This window comes from Pomacea canaliculata, linkage group LG7, assembly GCF_003073045.1.
Source record: "Pomacea canaliculata isolate SZHN2017 linkage group LG7, ASM307304v1, whole genome shotgun sequence".
NCBI classification, from domain to species: domain Eukaryota; kingdom Metazoa; phylum Mollusca; class Gastropoda; order Architaenioglossa; family Ampullariidae; genus Pomacea; species Pomacea canaliculata.
In genome coordinates, this window is record NC_037596.1 from 20,482,748 (window position 1) to 20,501,565 (window position 18,818).

The following is an 18,818-nucleotide window of genomic DNA, read 5'->3' on the forward strand; positions in this document are numbered from 1 at the left end:
CATCCTTTTCCAGTCCGCCCCAACCAGCTCCTTCCTCATCCACAAACGTGTCCCCCTTCCCAGTCACACTCTTCTACCGTCCCTCCATCTCCCCCACCGCTCGTTAGCTGGTCACTTCAAGTGCGCCCTCAAGTAATTGAGTTTTCCTGTAACATGATTTGAGAAACTCGCGTGTGAAGTGAGCCTACAGGCAGAGGTAAGGTGTCCTGCTCTTGCCTTTCTATGAAAATGATAGTTAGCCCTAACATTGTTCTTTAAAAAAAAGTGCAGGCTATTTTTGCCCCCCCCCCTCCGTCATTTCCCCCTATGCCTCTGTGTAGTCCACGTAAATGTAGACCCGACCCTGGGTACAACACCTGTGTAGTTTCTTGACCAGTAGGTCCTTGACCGATGTACTCATCTGTCATCTAGCGACGCTGCTGCCCCCTGTTGGCGGCCCTGTGTCTGTGTCATGTGACAGTCGTTTGTCGTCTAAAGATGTCGCTATGATGGACGGATGTCAGCCAGAGATGTGTCGTTAGTGTCACGACTACTGGTGTGTAGACCAGCACACAGCACAGCATGTTGATAGAGAAGAGAAGGGGGACTGCGGCTGTCAGTGTCCTCCGCCCTCACCTTCATCTACACTCGCTTTCATCTCTGGTTTCCTTGGTGTAGGGTATCAGAGTGTTTTTTCATACTGCTACTACTAATAATAATAGGTTGTCAGTGTGAGTGTCCTTTTCCAACATCCTGTGGCCATCTGCTAGCGATGATCTTTGGCCTCCTTGATGTATGTAGTAGGTACTAGCACCAATGTCTGTGGCGGTATGGTGACCAGAAGTTTCGGGGGCGAAAGCGGGTCACGTGCCGATGATGGTGTCGTCACCGTCAAAGAACGCCGAATCGGCGTACGGTATTCCGATTTTTAAAGACAACCGGGACATTTGATGGACTTGCCAGAAAGCCAGAAAGCGGGACATTGGGCGTCCTGCCCGATGAGCAGGCGGGACACGAGGTCAAAAGCGGGACGTCTGGTCACCTCATGTGGCGGTCACGTGATTGCATTAACATTATGTGACTTTTTTCGTACTACAGCAGAAGACAACGGTCCCTGAGTGTGTGAACGGCCGAGGGCAGCGGGTGTGAGGAGGGACCGTACATGACCGTAGATGCCTACCTGTTGGGACTTGTGGTCTGGTTTTCTCAGAGAAACAAAGAAAGTTGCAAGAGTGTATCGTCGCGTCTCCCGGACGAACAGTGAAGAAGTGAAGTGTGGCGACACCAGTCAACTGTGTCACAACAACTGTCAACTGTCGTTCCTCGACGGCAGCAAGCGATGCGAGGCAGTGGCCGGTGACGCCATCGTACCGCTGGACCAACTTGTCGTCTGCGGGAGACAACTATCGGATCACCTTCGTCATCGCCGCTGTCGTTTGGTGCTTGAATCAATTGATGCGAGGCAGCGGCAGGCGAGAATTGATGGAACTTTCTGTGAAAGAGCGAGCGATGCGACTGGGTGGGTGTGTAAAGGGTGTATACAGGGTGTAGCACGGGCCATCTGTCACGTGGTAACTTAATTGTGGAAGTAATAATCGCCCCAATGAAGGTGTAGGCACTGTAGGGTAACAATTTTTCACTTGTACTAACCGCTTTCCCGACCAGTTGTACAATTATCACAAGGCGTAGGAACACCACTCTGAAAATATAAAAAAAAGAGCTAATAAAAAAAATTGCATGATCGAAGTTTTAATTTGAATTATCAAAATAGGGAGAAAGGCGCACATCAGCATCATGCCACTGCACACACGATGGAGAGAAGGAAAAGTGTTTTCCCTGTGTTCACCACACAACAGACGACAAGAGTAGAAAAGGTCGACACTACAGTCCGCTGCACAATGAGACTCCTGATAACAAGTGGGCGACATTGCTCTTGAACACACTGGCAACAGAGGAAGGAAGGAGGCAGACAGGAAGACACACGGGAACAGCTACAGCCTTCTCTCGCTACTTTGGTTACAGCGGCCTTGTCTGAACACTTCTACCGGAAGTTCTTCTTGGTAAAAGTATTTTTTTCCTTTAAGCTAAGTGTATTAAAATACGATAATCCATAAAAAAAACGAATAATTCACCTGGAAAACGCATCGAATATATCAGCATGAAGGGAAAAAATTTTATATGCAAAGATCGGTTTTAAAACAAAGGCAAAGCTTGCTTTGGACAATGTTAACAGATACTGATGCTGCCTGGCCACGCGACACTGTCAAGATGTAAACAGACTAAAGGAGATGAAGAGAGAGAGAAGAAAGACACACCAGCAGGAGGGTGTGAGCTGGAGAAGGAGGGAGTGTGTGTACATGTATACAAGAAACAAATGTCTGTGAAGTTGCCAACGCCTGTGTGTTACTGACTGTGAGTGTGTCTGTGAGTGTGTCTGTGTGTTCAAGGTGTCACTGCCATGCCAGCCACTCCACTTTCTCACTGACCTCAAGACTCCACACCATGCAGGGTCAAGGCCGGCCTCAGGAGGAAGCGGAAGTGAGGCTCTCGTGTGAGTGAGTTCATGAAGGGCCGCCGTGACCCGTGTTGAGTGTCTTGACCTATTACACAACAGTGGCCCTTGTCTTGCTAGCCACTTACATCCCTTGTCACTGGCATTGTGTTCAAGTGCAGGCGAGTCTGTAGACCACACGCTTCACAGTAAACGTCCGTATGTTGCTGCTGGTGACGTCACAGCTGACATCTATCATCTAGCACGTGATGCAATAACAACTTAAACACAACTACTCACCTTGAATATACTCTGGTCACACTTACAAACACAACTCAGTGTCATGTCCGTGTCTGGCTATTGAACTCACAGCTTTGTACTGAGATAATCAACACGTCCACCTGTGTCTACAACTCACTAATTATGACCTGAGTGGCTCCCCATACACGAGGTCCTTGTTTTCTGCTCTGTTTCTAAGCAATTAGCCGACATTCTGCAAGTGGTGGCAGCCCCCAGAGAGTATTTAAATGATGGAAACTCCAACTGAAACCTACTCTGATGCCCACGTGCCAGTGTGTTTGTTGTCCACAGGTTGTACTGAAGGATTTGTTACCATTTACAGGTAAGTATGATACCAGTCAACAGACGGCCTCTTGGCGAACTTCAAATTATTTAGTGAGTGGACAGTGAGTTCACCGCATGGTTGTGTCAGTCTGTGTACTTGACTGAGACCACGTGTCTCTGATTGTTGTCGCTTTGTTTACAACTTTTGTTTGTTTGTTTGTTTCACAAGTCTTCGTGTGTTTTACAGGAGCAGCTGAGCCTCGCGATGGGCGCCGTGTCTGTAACGGTAATTATCCTCCACATTATCACATTATCTGTGTTCTGACACATTGTGTTGACTAATGTACACATGTATTTACTGTCACACATCTTTGTTACTGTAGTGTAGCCTACAGTACATTTACACACCTCACTGTCTCATCGTGTCACTTGAATTACTAGCTTGACTAACAACAGGGATGTGATACTGTCAACACCTGATGACATGTCTCTGTCATCATTAGATATAAACAGTTAGGGTTAAATATGTGCACTTCTCAGTAACATTATGTAGAAGTGTTTTATTATATTCACTAGCATTCTAAACAAAACTCAAATTTTTCCTTTAAATTAAGAGTTACACACATTTGTAGTTTTTTCCAAGATTTGTCGTCAAAATTAATCCAGAGGACTTATTGTTTCTTTATATTATTTTGACAATATTTATTGATGTTTAAATTTTTCAAGATTAATTTTGTTTTATTTACTTGTTAGTTATTTTTGATATTTTTTGGTATTTTTAGGTTCTGACTGTGACACTGGCCTTCAGTCTGTACTCGAGGACAAACTCGTTGCCACAGCTGTCACACAGGTATGTTGCTGGTCATAGTCTTGGACAATAAATGTTTACATGTTTGATTTCATGATTGTAGGCACAATAGGCACAAACACACAGTTTTGCTTTTCTGTAATCAATATTTATTAGTTGTTGCATTATCTTAGTTATTATTATTCTGATGATGGATGCTTTATTATGCGTAGCTGCTGCTGCTGATGAATGTGATAGCGATGCTGGTGATGATATGATGATGATGATTATTATGATTATTATTATCATAATAATAAAAGAGATTGAAAGCTACTTATCTATTTTACAGCATAACTAGAAGTGTTTGTATATATATACTAATGTCATATTCTTGTTGATTTATGACAAAAAAGGAAAATATTTTCTGAAATAAAAAGCATAACAAATCAACTGTCAGCATTCAGATGATCAGTTGTTATTTTACTCACGTGACTGTCGGTCTGTATCATCATCACTACAATCACTCACAGCCAGGAGGTGACTCACAAGTTGACTGAAGGCAAACAACGGTCGACACTCTTAAACATAGTCTGTGAGTAGCAACAGTACTACACACATCACAACACTGTAACATGACACATTGTAAACTATAACATGACACACACAACACCAGTGACACACTAAACACATTTGTCAGCACCCATCATGTCAGTACACAGCATCCTTGTACCAGTGTCTTTGTGTGTGTGTGTGTGTCTTTGTGTGTGTGTGTGTGTGTGTCTTTGTGTGTGTGTGTTAGTGTGTGTATGTGTGTTAGTGTCTGTGTGTGTTAGTGTGTGTTAGTGTGTGTTAGTGTGTGTGTGTTAGTGTGTGTTAGTGTGTGTATGTGTGTTAGTGTCTGTGTGTGTTAGTGTGTGTGTGTTAGTGTGTGTGTGTGTTAGTGTGTTTTAGTGTGTGTGTGTAAGTGTATGTGTGATCCACTGTAGGGAGGCTGCTACAAGAGATTAATATCAAGTTCAGTACATTTCTAGGAATAAATAACACAATATTCTAGTTACTTGATTTAAACACAAAAATAATCTCAGATAAATGCTGACCTCTTCTGCTGTGTAAAGCACAAGATTCTCAAGCTGACCAGAAGGTTCCAGAATGCTCTGGTCAACAAATCACTCAGGATGCGTTTGTGGCTGACTATCTGCTGCTCGGCTACAACAGCCTCAAGGGAAACCCTCTAAGGTCAGGTCGTGACCCCGGCTTCACCCTCCCCATCTTTTCTACTGAGTACAACAGCGGTCACGTGACTCCAGACTGTCGCTCCAACGTACCGGAAGGTGTGATTGTGTCATCAGATGTGTCATGTGTCACATCCTTCACCACCAAGGTGGTGGCGACGCCGTACGACCTGACCAAGCTGCTGACTGTCACCGCGCACGTTGGTGATGTCGGGTGGGGGCCTTCATTCTCGGCAAGTGACGACTTCAGGACCCTCTCCCACAAACTGCGAGACAACATCTTGGTCGTCTCAACAGCCACGTGCAGTTCGTACCACGTGACACTTTCACCGCTAGAACCGCCGCCATTTAGCTCGGTGTTTCTCCACTGGATCCTCAAACTCACTGACACTGACGACGACGATGTGTACCTGGAGTTCCTCCACACCTTCGGCACACACTTCGTGTCACGGGCCCGCTTCGGGGCGTCGTTAACTCTCGTGCACACCATGAAGGACAGCGACTACCAGCGGCAAACACCGAGTCACGTGACGGCGGCCGCCACCTACTTCGCTGCTGCGCGACTTGGACACTCCCTGACCTTGACCCCTCATCAGCAGCAAGCAGCGGACAAGTTTGCAAATGAAGTGGAGACAACGACGATCGCTGTTGGGTTCCTCCACCTGCTGACCTCACGAGTCTCACGTGGCTGACGTCAGTGAGGGAGAACCCTATGGCCATCAGTTATGACCTGACCTCTGTGGAGAGCCTCTTTTCCGATCCCTTGATAGGTGAAGACAGTCGTCTACAGCGCTACGCCATTGATCACGTCAGGGTCAAGGCCAAGCTCGCGGCTATGAAGGACAAATATTGTCAGAAGCTGAAGAGAGAGGGCCTGGTGCTGGACTGTGAAGACGTTGCGAGGGTAAAGCTGCTTCAAACAAAGCTCATCGGGCGCTCGAGACTGAGACACGTGACCTCAGCTAACCAGTGTGTGGAGAAATGTTATCAACTTCCGGGCTGCGTGGCTGTCACGTATTGTGCTGAGTGTGACAACAACGAGGTAGGAAACAAGGACTGTCACATGTTCAGTGCTGACGACATCCACAGCACCGTGACCGACCCTCAGCGGCAGACGACCATCTTGACCGACAAACTACAAACACTTCTGATGCTGCACAACATCTCGACTGTTGCTGAGTCTGACAACTTCACCGTGACCTCAGCGCGTGAGTGCATGACCTCGTGCAGTGAAGATGACTTGTGTGTGGCCTTCACCCTGAGTGACAGTCCCGAGCCCCACATGACATGTACTCTCCACTCGGACTCTCTTCTTCTGTCCGTCAAACAGTCAACAGAGAATAATGTGTTTTTCCTCGCATGGCATCACAAAAGTATCTCAAGAATTACACAAACTAACAGTTTTCCTACATCCTCCTTGACGAAGGACTTGTTAACAGACTGTGTCATCGACGACGATTGCTCCAATGAGAACGCGATGTGTTCTATTGGCAGGTGCCTCTGTCTTCCTGGTTTCTTCTTCTCATCACGTGACAACACATGTCTGACTAGTGAGTATCAAAACAGCGATTTATGAAGCAGACAACAAAACAATAAAACTATTTACACCACTCATCAGTTGGTGAATGACGAATGGCTGATAAAGACCCAAAGACTGATACTGAATCGTTTTCTAAGGATAATGAATAATAAGAGAGACAAGAGCAAAGGATCAAGATCAAAAGAAAGAGAACGAGATGAAAGAAGATGTTTTCTTTGTTTCCGATTGGCTAAATTGAGCGTTTTACACATGTAGTAGGAGTAATTCGAAACAATAATATAGAGGGTAAGTGTGTAATTCAGTAACTGATTGATGACAATGGTCTGTCATAGCATGCAGACCACGTGACCTACAAGACACCTTCATGGAGTATTCTGAAAGCGAAATTAAAGGACATATTCTTGCCATTCAAGATGGAATAAATCTGAAAACATGCAAGAAACTGTGTGTCAGTACTGATCATTGCTTAACCTTTGACTTCAGAGGTGTGTATGATGACTTTTTTTATCAACATAGCGATGTGTGTACGAGAGACTTGTCCCTGGTGACTTGTTCTCCCTTTAAATGTCTTAACTCGTCCTTTAACACTCTACGTCTTCTCTTGTGTTAAAGTTCTTTTCATCTCTGATTCTCGTTTATAAATATTGGTTATTTAAGTTTTCTACTTGGCTTTGCACAAAGATATTTTCCTACTTTAAATATAGCTTCATGTTCTAGACACAGGAGGGCGCTGTGTGCTTCATGATGTGACGTCACGTGAGGCTGTGTCAGGATGGTTTCCTCTGACCAGTACAGGGTGGACTCACTACCAGAGAACTTGCCTGAAGTCAGCCGCCTCCTACCCGGGTCCAGCCTGGTACAACTCGTCTTGTACCCAAGACACGGACTGTCCTGACCCATTCAGCCTCTGTTCGTTGGGCAGGTGTCTGTGTGTAAACTGGGCGCCATTTCTTCTGAACAGGAAGTCACGTGTCCTGCTGCAGGTAGGTTGAGAAATACTTTAGAATTGCATTGTAAAGAAGAAAAAACCCCTTAAGATCATGTCTTATTTCTGAAGATCGCAAAGACTTTGTCGTGTAATGTTTATCCCGGATTTGTAGTAGTACCGTTGGTTACTTACAAGTAACGACTGTCATCTCCTGTACAACTTTTGTCTTGTGAGTGAAATGCTTTGTTGCCATGGGAACAGAGTCGTGCGGCGAATGGCAGAAAGCAGGAGCCAAGTCTGGTGCGCACTTCATTCGACTGAAAGACAAGAAGGAGACGAGTAGAGTGTGGTGTGACATGGACTCCAGTGGCGGAGGTTGGCTGGTACGTTGTCTGCAGTTATAAGTGTGTGACAAACATGACACAAACACCGACAGGTAACAGCTTGCACTCACCTGAGAGTCGGTAATGAAGCACATGGCGCTGGCATCGTAGCCGTTAGGATGAAGACGGTATTTTCTTTAAATTCCACTGCTGAAGAGCGAGTAAGGACTTAGCAAGATAAACATCAAACCATAAATACTTTGCACAATACTTGACCTGTCAGTGACTTTGCGAATGACCTTTGAACCTGTCGTCAGGTGTTCCAGAGACGTCGTGACGGGTCAGTGGACTTCTACAGGAACTGGACTCAGTATGAAGACGGCTTTGGTGACGTCAGCGGGGAGTTCTGGCTGGGTAGGTTGTTGAGTCTGTCTTTCTTTCTATCCAACATTTAACATTTCGGTGTTTGTATTACACTCACGGGCTCTTGTTGTTTGTTTACTATGCTGTTGTGTCCGTGATGTAGGTTGTTTAGTGTGATATGTCGAGTTTTATATGTCACTTACATGTGTTGGTCACTTTGACCTGTAGTGTTTCCATGATGTATGTTGTTCCAAGTGAAGTGTATTGTCCCTATGATGCACTCGCTTTGTGCTTATAATGCGCTGTGTTCGTGTGATGTGTGCCGCTATTTGTTGCTGAACCCGACATGAAGGTCTATCAACCACCTGTAACACATGGACTGTCCAGTTGAGTCCCTGTCTGTACAAACGTCAATGCCGTTCGATGTTAAACACATTTATAGAGGCAGAGGAAGAAGAAACAAGCATTAGTCACTAATACAACCAAACATGTACAGCAGTTGTAAATAATAAACGTTTTCCTAACACTTTAGCGGGAGTGATATTGTGTGATGTAACACCATACAGGCTGTGAAACCCTGTCTTTAGTCTTTGAGATTAAATGTGTCTACGTCTAATGTCTACAAATATTGCTCTTTATATGTATACACATTCAACTATTTTGTTGTATTTAGAATTCCATAAGAGTACATGTATCTGTGTCGGATCCTGTATAAATACAACACTGTATAATACTAACACAATCTCTCAACGCAATATTTATTTCACTAGCTACTCGTGTCTACTCTGTAAGGAGCCACAGAAATGATGGACCGAGTGATGTCACACATCTCTCGCTGTCTCTTGATATAAAATGTTATATATCTCATCAAGTAACTGTCCCCTAGAATACACGGATAGAGGTTTAACCCGGATATACCTCTATGGTTCTGGAATACTCTTGAGGAAGAAAAGATGAAGTAAAATCACGTGACATAATCGCATGTCTCAGGTTTATCAAGGCTTCACACCCTGACCAAAGGGAGACCCACCCGACTGCGTGTAGACCTCGGCGATGTGGATGGACATCGTCACTACGCTGAGTACTCGACATTCAGTGTGGACGGTCCTGAGACAAACTACACACTGACCGTGTCCGGCTACTCGGGTGACGCGGGTATGTGACCTTTAGACAGTAAGATAAACTTAGTCGCATGCAGCTGTCTAGCTAGTCGGGTATCTCCCGGTATTCCAGGAACTTAGAGCAGGACACAGACATGAAGGTGAGCAGCACGTGAAGACTTACAGCAATTGGGTGTGGCGGACATCACTGACTGACCCCCGGTCACCGTCCGTAGTCACCAAGGCACAAAAGCACACAAACCTCGACTTGCCCGAGATGCACCACGTGACCCCGCCCCTCACACAAGCTGTGACCTTTGCTAGGAAATGAGTTACGGCAGCTGACCCTGTGTTTGATTAAACATAATTGAGTGTGTTTGTGTGTGTGTTTACAGGAGACAGCATGAGTCGTCACAACAACCAGAGGTTTTCAACGTTGACAGAGACAACGACAAGGACTCTGTCAACTGTGCCGTTGATCGTCACGGCGCCTGGTGGTACATAGACTGTCACGACTCTAACCTCAACGGCCGATACAAGCCGACGAGGACCGATATGTGGGACGGCATCAACTGGTATCACACCCACAGTGACTACACGAGCTTCACCTTCAGCGAGATGAAAGTACAACCAGTGTAACACCGCCTTGTCTCCTGTATAAAAAGATTTGTCATTTCTCTCTCTCTCTCCCCTTTTTTTCGCACTTCGTAATGAATCACATATTTGTATCTCAATTCCGACATCTCTATCTTTATCTCTCTGTCTTTCTCTTCTACAGATGTCTACACTTTCTACACTATTTTCTTCTCAACTAATATTAGGTTTCCTCAAACTCATCACTCCCAAGCTAACAATCGACTAATTGAAGACGAGCCTGAAATATTCAGGTAGCATCCTATGGAACAGTTTCATTCACACCTCTAACAAATAGAATCCAGTCTCCACCAGTTGCAAACACGACTTGTATGAGTCTGTTCAAAGTGTGGGTCTGTTTCTGAGTCAGAGCTCGTTTGAGGGTAGAGTGAGGGTGCTCCTGCTACGTGAATGAGCAGCTACGTGATGACGATCGTTAGCCCTAAATGAACCTGTTTCTGTACACAACCGAGTTTGATGGTTGTTGTCATGCACAAGACCGTCTACTAGTATGGGGTACGTGACATGACGCAGAAAACAGCACCTTCCCGGGTAGATGGTGTGAACTTGGTATCATGGTTACACGTGACTCAATAAATTCTGTGGGTTTGTACGGGGCATCTGTTAATCGGATTCTGTTGAAAAGTGGTTTCAGTATTAGTTATAAATCATGGCCGACATCGTAATTCAGATAACTAACTGTCCGTGTTGTCTCCCACTGAGGGTACAAGTGCGGTGACCGTTGCTGGGTCACACTACCTACACGTCACTCTGTTAAAGCAGTCTCTTGTTTCTTCGTTGGTGTCTTGGTTGCCATGTGACGTGTGTTTGATGCTCATAATCTCTCATAAGTTGTTGTGTGGGAAAATATGTCCTCAGAAATACAAAACACACGGAAACAGACACAGAAAATGGTGAGCGATCAGTTCCACACAACTTTAATTGTTTATACACGAGGACCAAACCACGTGACTGGTATACTTTGTGTGTGTTTCCGTGTGCACAAATGGCGCTGATCACAGTCAAGGGTTACTACAATACCAGGAACCCTGGGGTTAGCTGGACGATAAGATTTCCGAGAGACTGGCCGCCCTCCGCCCCAGCCCCCCGCATATGTCTCGTGCTTAGCTTCAAGAGACCTGCTGACGTCACTAAGAAATACCATGAGGAGAAAGACGACAATGAATGAGGTTCAGTTAAAGAAAATCATCTTTTGTGTTTTGATGAGCAGGGTTAGATACTTTGAGAGAAAATAGAGGGGGCACACTGCTAATGCTGTCGTCGTCTTGTCACATGTTTCTTGTCTTTTTGCTTGTTGTGTCTTCACAACATCAGCAGAAGCCTTGACCCCTGAGACCGCGAGTTGAGGCCAATGGTGAGGTTTGTACACCCCCATCAAGACCGGTGTGACGGCTCGTGTGTTGTAGCAGGCCCTCGCATCCTCCTGTCCTCCCCTCAGTGTTTGGACACACTGACCAACAAGTCCGGATGGCAGAGGCGGTGTTTATTCAACAGACTCAGTGTCTTCATTAGATGTGTCAGCGACTAAACACAACATTCTATGCGATGAATTGTTTGCACAACATTATATTTAGTGTCAACTTGTGAAGTGTTTACTTATATGATATTTTCAATATTGTGTGGTTAATATAATGTCAATGTGTGTGCTCGCACAGTCATAACTAGTTTTGTCTTGGACCAGTGGGTCTCATTAATAAATAACAACATGTATTAATGTTTGTGTGTGAGATAGAGTTCTGTAGCTGCTCTATGTAAAGTTGTGGTATTGTGTAATTATAACAACACACACACACACTCTCTCTCGCCCCCAGCGGATACAGTGGTTGGCAAACTTGATCTTCTAACTTTCCGCATATCCGTTTTTCTTTTACAAAAATCATCTACCTACTGCGGGCGATGATATGATTTCTCTGTTATGAAAATGACTGTATTGTGTCTGTGCGTGCGTGTCTAAATTTAAAGAGGACGACTGTGTAGTTTTTTTTTGTTGTTGTTGTTTTTTTTAAAGGCCCTTCGCCCCTCCTGGGGCATAGGCCATCGACTACAGTCTTGACTGTTGTCGATGTTTTGGTAGCAAGGATTTGTTTTACGCCCAACCCTCCTCCTTTTTTCAGCCGGGCTTGGGACCGTCCTTGGCGGAGGGCGGCAAGCCCTGTAAACAGATGCCACTTGCAGGAAAAGAACAGCGTGCCCGAGTCGAGAAATGAACTCAGGGCAGCCAACCTTCACTGTATTGGTGACAGGCGCTAACAGCGCTAACCGTTGCGCCACCGGACCGCTACACGACTGTGTAGTGCCTATCAATATATTGTAGAAGTCTGCAGCAAACACTATGTTAGTACTTTAATTCTACAAGAGCTATCATGCAAACATTTAAAGTCACAAACACTTAGAAAAATAAGTGACTGAAAGCATATGGATTTGTATAGATAGAAAACATGGCAGCATGACAGTTTATCCTTAATTTGATTAGACATTAGGTATTTCCACGTCAGTTCCTGACTTCCGGTATGACTGATAGCCTTTGTTTTACTGTCCGGATCGTACACCGACGTTGTCATGAAAACCAAAGGAACCATAGATGCCGCTTTAAAAAACCAACAAACGTATTTTGATGCCTCATGGCAACAAGAAACTGACAGAAAACACCCTATTACCTACATCTATGGCGCTGTATTGCACCATATTAACCAGTTCACGTTTATTTCAATAATAAACGCGGGGTCACCAGCCTGTTTAAAATAAACAAGAGAGCTAAGTTTCGGGTAAAAGATGATTTCAACCAAAAAAAGAGTTATTTATGAAGACAACGGTAGATAATATGCAATATAACGGAAAAGTCTGAGGAAAAGTGTGTACAGGAACATGAATCTGTACAGAAGTATTAATGATGTCTAGTGTATGTACAGGAGTGTTAACCCACAAAGGACGAGGACATTGACAGTTTGAATAGTGAAAAGACCTGAGGGATCACGCTGACATCATTAAACACAATGTTCAGTTCTGTGGACACAAGGAGCAAAGTAGTCGAGAGACATCTCTTGTCACCATGTAGCCAAAGGTCCTGCTGATGAAGAAAATTAAATCATCAGTGGAAGCTCAGTCTGGATCCAGACATGGAGTCTGATAGAGTCACTTAACGGTTAGACTTTTTGTCTTGTTTGCTTTTGACACTTACTCTCTATCTCTGTTTATTTTCAACCACATTTCGCTGTAACAATCTGTAAAACATCAAACAGCACGAAGACCGGCACAAGTTAGTGTCACATGAATTTAGTGGGCGCTTGGTGTTGGTTTTATGTTGTGCCTTTTCGGCAATAAACTATAGTTTCCATGTATACTTTGCTTGACCATGTACGATTATTTTAACATTACTTATTATTTGTGCATGTTAATTTATCTTTCCCGCGTAGTTGTCTTTTTGATTCTGCTTTACACTGAATTTGCAATAAAATTTCGTTTCCTTATATCAGTATTTTTGCAACGTACGATTATTGTAACGTGGATGGCTATTTTTTACATGTGTACCAATCTTTCCATTGCTATTATTGTTTTCATCCTGCTTGACGCTGGCCATTAAAGAAAGGAAAATATTGATTGCAAAAATGTCTTTTTAATGGAAAATAAATTACTTCTTCATTTTCTTCTTTTTTTGTTAAATTTCATATTAATATTATTTTGTGCTTACAGTATGAAAGATAAATTAGATACCAAAATATTTGCTGTAAGTACAATAGCTAAAAAACTAAGCAACTGGGACTTTTAGTTTACTTTTACTTATTTTTTTTATTTTTATCAAGTTACAGTTTTGCGGCTTACGGTCTCTGACTGAAATAGCTTTCATAAGAAGGATAGACGAGCAGCTGACAGGCCGCCATCTTGTGAACTGTGGGCGACAGTCAGCAGTCCTGTACACGACGACAGTCCAGTCTATGACCTTCGTCAGTCAGTTCTTCCTCTCACCACCGCGGCCTCCACCACCTCCAGGGTGTCTTGAGGGGCAGTCTGCAACAGGTTGTCGTGTCGGGTCACGTGGCCAGAGACCAGCTTACGTCGTATGACTGCTGACAGTAGAGATTCCTGGTGTCTGACATGTGTGGCCATCTACTTCTTGTCTCTGTGTTCTCTGTATGAGATCCAAAGCAGCCTTTACAGGCAATCGTTCTCAAATACCTTGATTCAACTTTCCGTTTCGGTGAGCAGAGTCCACGTGTCACATCAGTAGAGGAGGATCCGGACTACCAGGGATGCCTGTCAGAGATTCTGTGCCGAAGAGTGAGGGAAAAAGAAGGGCATACAGAATGTACGCAGTCACTCATCACACCAATCCAATAAAAGGAAGCCATGTGACTTTTGTCTCCTTAGTCTAATAGAATGTTTCCTTCATCTCGTCATCTTCGTCAACAGAATTAGTGTTGCTGCAATGGATGACGCACACAAAACAAAGTACACGCACACAAAACAAAGTACACGCACACAAAACAAAGTACACGCACACAAAACAAAGTACACGCACCCACGGAAGGAAGACTCGCAGAATAACGCCGACCCATACAAGGACTAGTAACACCAGTTTTGATTTGTTTTGTAGATGTAAATATCTGAAAGGTTGCCTCCATTTTGTCAATGTAATTTTTTTTCTTTTTGATCGCTTTTCAAGTGTGGATTCTTTCTGCTTTTCTCTTATTTTTCAGGGTTAGGGTTAGGGTCCGGTCCGAGTCATCAGCACACGTGACATTCATTCCTCCTACACGCTAATATTAGTCGAAATCGCACGCGCTCCTGTCTCCCTTCTGATGACGTCAATCAAACATCGTCATATGACGTTTGGTATTACGTCAACCCCATCTATTTACGTCTATATTACGTCATCCCTTCCTGTGTTACTATTTTTAACTGTCCAGTGGACAGGTGAGAACCAGTAAGTCTTCCGCTTCTTCTGCACATCCTAGAGAAACATGTCTGCCTGTCCTCCTCCTCCTCCTCCTCTCCCCCCGCGGTGGTGGTGACTGACGCTGTGGTTGTGTCGGCAGTTGTGATAGGTGAGTTCTGGTGACCGTGTGCTGTCATGTCATGTCATCGTGGTCTGTGGTCATGGTGTAGATGTAGACTGTCAAGCGTGCAACCTAACAGTCGGGAAGCTTTCTCACTCCTCCTACTCCTAGCGCCATGGAGCTTCATGTCCGGGTCTTCGTTCTCGTCCAGTCTTCCGGATGTGTCCGTAAGCTCGTGTTCTCAGACATATTACAGGTGTGTGTGTGTGTCTGTGTGTGCACAATATCTACCTTGTGTAAGCAGTTTATTCACAATTGTTTGTCCGCCAGCAATGTCAGTCAGAGACTGCTGTATCTGCAAGATGGCGGCCCGGGTGTGTCGTCACTTCCTCCTGTCACGACTTTCGCTCGCAGTCGTCGTCATGGTGGTCACCCACCGTCAGGTCACTGAAGGTAACCCTCGTGGTCTGCTATCGCCTTCTGTCCCCATGTGGTGGTGTTTGTCACTGTGACTTCCTGTCCTCATGCTATCGAGGTCCGTGTTTACTAACGTGTTAGTCGTCCCGACTGTCAGACCCGCTGAGCAAAGTGTAGTTACAGCAGAAGTTCCCATTATGACTTATCATACTGAAGGCAGTACAACTAACTACCTACACACATAGACACCCCACTAACCGCTTGTCGACACTGGCTGCAGGGGCTGCGCTCACAGAAGGCGTCATTACTGACGCCCACCAGGTGGCGTGTCAGCGCTCGGCTGACGGTCTCGTGCTGCTGACGCTGCAGGACGCCAGGAACACCTCGCGCACCGTCGTGGCCAACAGACTGCGCAAGAGCTGTGTGGGAACACTCACCTTCTACGCCTGCCTCATCAACGAGGTCGTCATTGAGGTGAAGGCCGTCATCACGGACTTGCAGGAGGGAGAACTCCGCACCTTCACGTGTCTGGCATCCATGGAGGGCGAGACTGGTACTGAGACCAAAGTCCTCGGCCAGGTCAACGTCACGAAAACAGGTGATGATGATGACGATGATGATGACAGACACACACATACACACACCACTTTCCATGCATACATCTGTTGTAAAAAAACAAAACAAAACAACAAAAAAACCACGAAAACAATAGAAAACCAAAAAGTAACAAAACAAAACCAAAAAACAAACCAAAACAACCACAACACAAAAACAACAACAACAACAGAGAACCCTATGTTATGCCTTAAACAGAAGCCAAACAAATTTTACCAAAAGGTCGAAGTGAAGAGACTTCATTCAAACGGTTGTTTGTGATGCTAACAGAGTAACACAGGAAATAATTTTATGTTTGTAAACATCTGGATGGACACTCTATAGTCTCACTTGTTGTCTTCAGGTCCAGCCGCAAACACCACGTCAGCAGCTACTGAGTCTCTGGGTGAGGACAACAGTCGCACGTGCGCTTTGTTTGTTTGTTTATTATCAGTCCTAATGAACAGTTTGTCTGGTGAGACTGTTTAGTTCAGCGTGTGTGCTTAGATTATTGTGTTCCGCTTTGTAATTTCTTTTTTTATTTTGCAGACAGACTTTTTGAGAAATTTATGAAATCTTCGGAACAGTGTTCTGGTAAGTATATAGCTTTATGATTTAACCCTTGACCTTCCACACAGCTTTCTCAAGCTATGTCGCCGCCTTGATGCCGTAGTCGTAGTTGCTGTAATAGTAATACGTTTGACCCGACACCAGGGTCAGTGGAGTCCGTGTGATGTCACAACTGAGTACAAACAAACAACACACATAAGCAAACATGTATCAGATAGACAAGGAGATAAAGGAAGAAGATGGGAGCATGGGGAAGACAGGACGACATTGTGGACGAGTTCCACTGGGTGTGTACAAAGACATGTGGTTCAAGTCCACATCAGAAGACATGTAGCTACATCTGTGGGGAGAGACTGCGCCAGGCATCCCAGACACGGGCTGGAGAAGGAGAAGGAGAAGGAGAAGGAGAAGGAGAAGGAGAAGGAGAAGGAGCTGAGTTCTTAGTTCCATGTCTGCTCTTAGTTCTGATCCCTCATGTCTCCTCACATGCCATCATGACACATTAGTAAAGCATGTCATAGTAACAAATCATCCTCTATAATCACACTGTAACTGTGTCACTTCTGTCCAGTGACACCAGCAGGTGCGATTCTGTCATTGCGGCTTGTTGAGAGTGACTTGCTCTTTAAGTTTTCACTGTGCTGTCTTCAAAATTCACAACTGTTGTCTAGATGTTCAAGCTCGGTTGTTATGTCAAAACCATCTAAGTTCTTTTTCAGGGGGACCAACTGCGGGGTTCGCCATCCTCATCGTCGTGATTGTTATCTTCGGTATCATTAGTATCATCCTCATAGTTCTTTATCTTAGAGGTGAGCGTGCAACACACACGAACACACAGTCCCACAGACACACAGACACACACCCACACACACCCACACACACACACACACACACACACACACACACACACACACACACACACACACACACACACACACACACACACACACACACACAGAGACACACAGACACACAGACACACAGACACACACACTTAAAAGACAATGCTTGTCCGTGCATACACACATGAGTATTAAATGTCTATAGAGGCAATAGAACTAAAGGTCCTGTTGATGTAGACATTGTGTGTACAACACTCTATGACAGTCTGTCTCTAATGTACGATAAACTGTACATTTTTTCTCTAACGGAATTGATATGGACAGTCCGGAGCATCACCGCCTCAGTAACGGCCCCCAGTCTGGAGACTAACGGTGCCAAAGTTCAAAAGGTTGAATCGACCCTCAAGTACCCGTTGCTGCGCCTCCCTCACTGCGTGACTCCCTCCACCCCCACAACAGGGGCCACGTGATGCAGGTGTACAACCTCCAGTGATGTGTGGCCTGGTGTGACCTCAGGTCTGGGGCAGGACGATGTACAGACGATGTACAGACGATGTACAGACATCCAAATACAAGTCGTTTGGACAACAAACGTGACAGTCACACACCTTGACTACAGACTGGCGGTCAGCGCGTGCCATTGTTTACACAACAACAACGGTGATACAGGTGTGTCACGGACATGTGTCTTGCTTGTTGTTGTCTCACTTGCTCCTCTGTAGACTACGTGTGGGTCCTCACGCGTGTCTCAACGGCTACAATACGCTCACCGTTACACAAACCTTTAGTTCATTCTCAATGGATTTTTAAAGTAAACGGAAATAAAAGAATATTTTTAACAATATCCATTAATGTCTTCTCATTTAAAACAAAATTTAAAAAAAACATTCTTACATAACAATTTTTAAATTTATATTTAGGTTTGTATGCAATTTGAGTGTTTTTTGCAAAATGTAGTGGATGCAGGTTGCTGGTATTAGTTACTAGTATTTCTGCCGAACATAAACACTTGTTACTGTTATTAAAGGACTTTCTCAGTGAATTATTAGTTACAGTTGCTATGTATGTCTGCTGTCATGAACCAGCCTGGTTCAAGGCCAGAACAACAGCCGAAGCAGGGTGGAAGTAATTATAGGTAGGCGGGGATCAGTGAAAGCGGACAGTGGGGGAAACCTTTCTGTCCGATTTTACGACTTGACAGGGCGCCGTGACTTAGGAGGGGAGCGAGAACTAGAGCTGGGGGTGGCAGATGTAGTAGGTACGGGAATAGCGCGGTAGGCAGTAGTAGCATTAGTACTAGAGCGATAGCGTTAGGTACAGGTAGATTAGGTGACGAGTAGTCACGTGTTTGATTAGTATATAGTTAGGGGTAGATGGTTAGTCGGGGCTTTTTCCCAAAATACCAGCAGAGACTACCATCTCTGAGCGTCGTATCAGCTG

General features: G+C 44.8%; 2 protein-coding genes and 1 long non-coding RNA gene across 4 annotated transcripts; all 3 read left to right on the forward strand.

Moving 5' to 3' along the window:
* The first annotated feature begins 1,834 nt into the window (after positions 1–1,834).
* On the forward strand, positions 1,835–7,535 carry LOC112569164. Of its 2 annotated transcripts, none has more exons than XM_025246886.1 (8): positions 1,835–2,039; positions 2,213–3,092; positions 3,264–3,320; positions 3,817–3,884; positions 4,352–4,413; positions 4,937–6,603; positions 6,926–7,078; positions 7,311–7,535. In XM_025246886.1, exons 3-6 carry the CDS (start codon positions 3,300–3,302, stop codon positions 5,743–5,745), a joined length of 960 nt encoding a protein of 319 aa, XP_025102671.1. In that variant the 5' UTR covers positions 1,835–2,039; positions 2,213–3,092; positions 3,264–3,299; the 3' UTR covers positions 5,746–6,603; positions 6,926–7,078; positions 7,311–7,535. The 2 variants fall into 2 exon arrangements, with proteins under 2 accessions (XP_025102671.1, XP_025102672.1); XM_025246887.1 differs by having other exon boundaries at positions 3,282–3,320.
* Positions 7,536–7,864: 329 nt separating this feature from the next.
* Positions 7,865–11,947, forward strand: LOC112569168. Its single transcript, XR_003100318.1, has 4 exons — positions 7,865–7,904; positions 8,162–8,258; positions 9,198–9,362; positions 9,703–11,947. It is a non-coding gene; the product is annotated as an uncharacterized LOC112569168 (long non-coding RNA).
* A 2,940-nt stretch (positions 11,948–14,887) lies between these two features.
* Positions 14,888–18,406, forward strand: LOC112569167. The gene is made up of 7 exons (XM_025246891.1): positions 14,888–15,003; positions 15,286–15,408; positions 15,653–15,970; positions 16,331–16,372; positions 16,516–16,560; positions 17,256–17,345; positions 17,688–18,406. The coding sequence occupies exons 2-7, from the start codon at positions 15,288–15,290 to the stop codon at positions 17,846–17,848; spliced, it is 777 nt and encodes a 258-aa protein (XP_025102676.1). The 5' UTR covers positions 14,888–15,003; positions 15,286–15,287; the 3' UTR covers positions 17,849–18,406.
* Positions 18,407–18,818: the final 412 nt, after the last annotated feature.

What these genes read in the sequence shown, in the direction of transcription:
- LOC112569164 (XM_025246886.1), top strand. Translation starts at nt 3,300, where the DNA reads ATGGGCGCCGTGTCTGTAACG. An exon ending in TTGCCACAGCTGTCACACAG is followed by an intron (nt 3,885 to 4,351) that starts GTATGTTGCTGG and finishes AATCACTCACAG; the next exon opens with CCAGGAGGTGACTCACAAGT. An exon ending in GACACTCTTAAACATAGTCT is followed by an intron (nt 4,414 to 4,936) that starts GTGAGTAGCAAC and finishes TGCTGTGTAAAG; the next exon opens with CACAAGATTCTCAAGCTGAC.
- LOC112569167 (XM_025246891.1), top strand. Translation starts at nt 15,288, where the DNA reads ATGTCAGTCAGAGACTGCTGTATCTGCAAGATGGCGGCCCGGGTGTGT. An exon ending in CCACCGTCAGGTCACTGAAG is followed by an intron (nt 15,409 to 15,652) that starts GTAACCCTCGTG and finishes CACTGGCTGCAG; the next exon opens with GGGCTGCGCTCACAGAAGGC. An exon ending in GGTCAACGTCACGAAAACAG is followed by an intron (nt 15,971 to 16,330) that starts GTGATGATGATG and finishes TGTTGTCTTCAG; the next exon opens with GTCCAGCCGCAAACACCACG.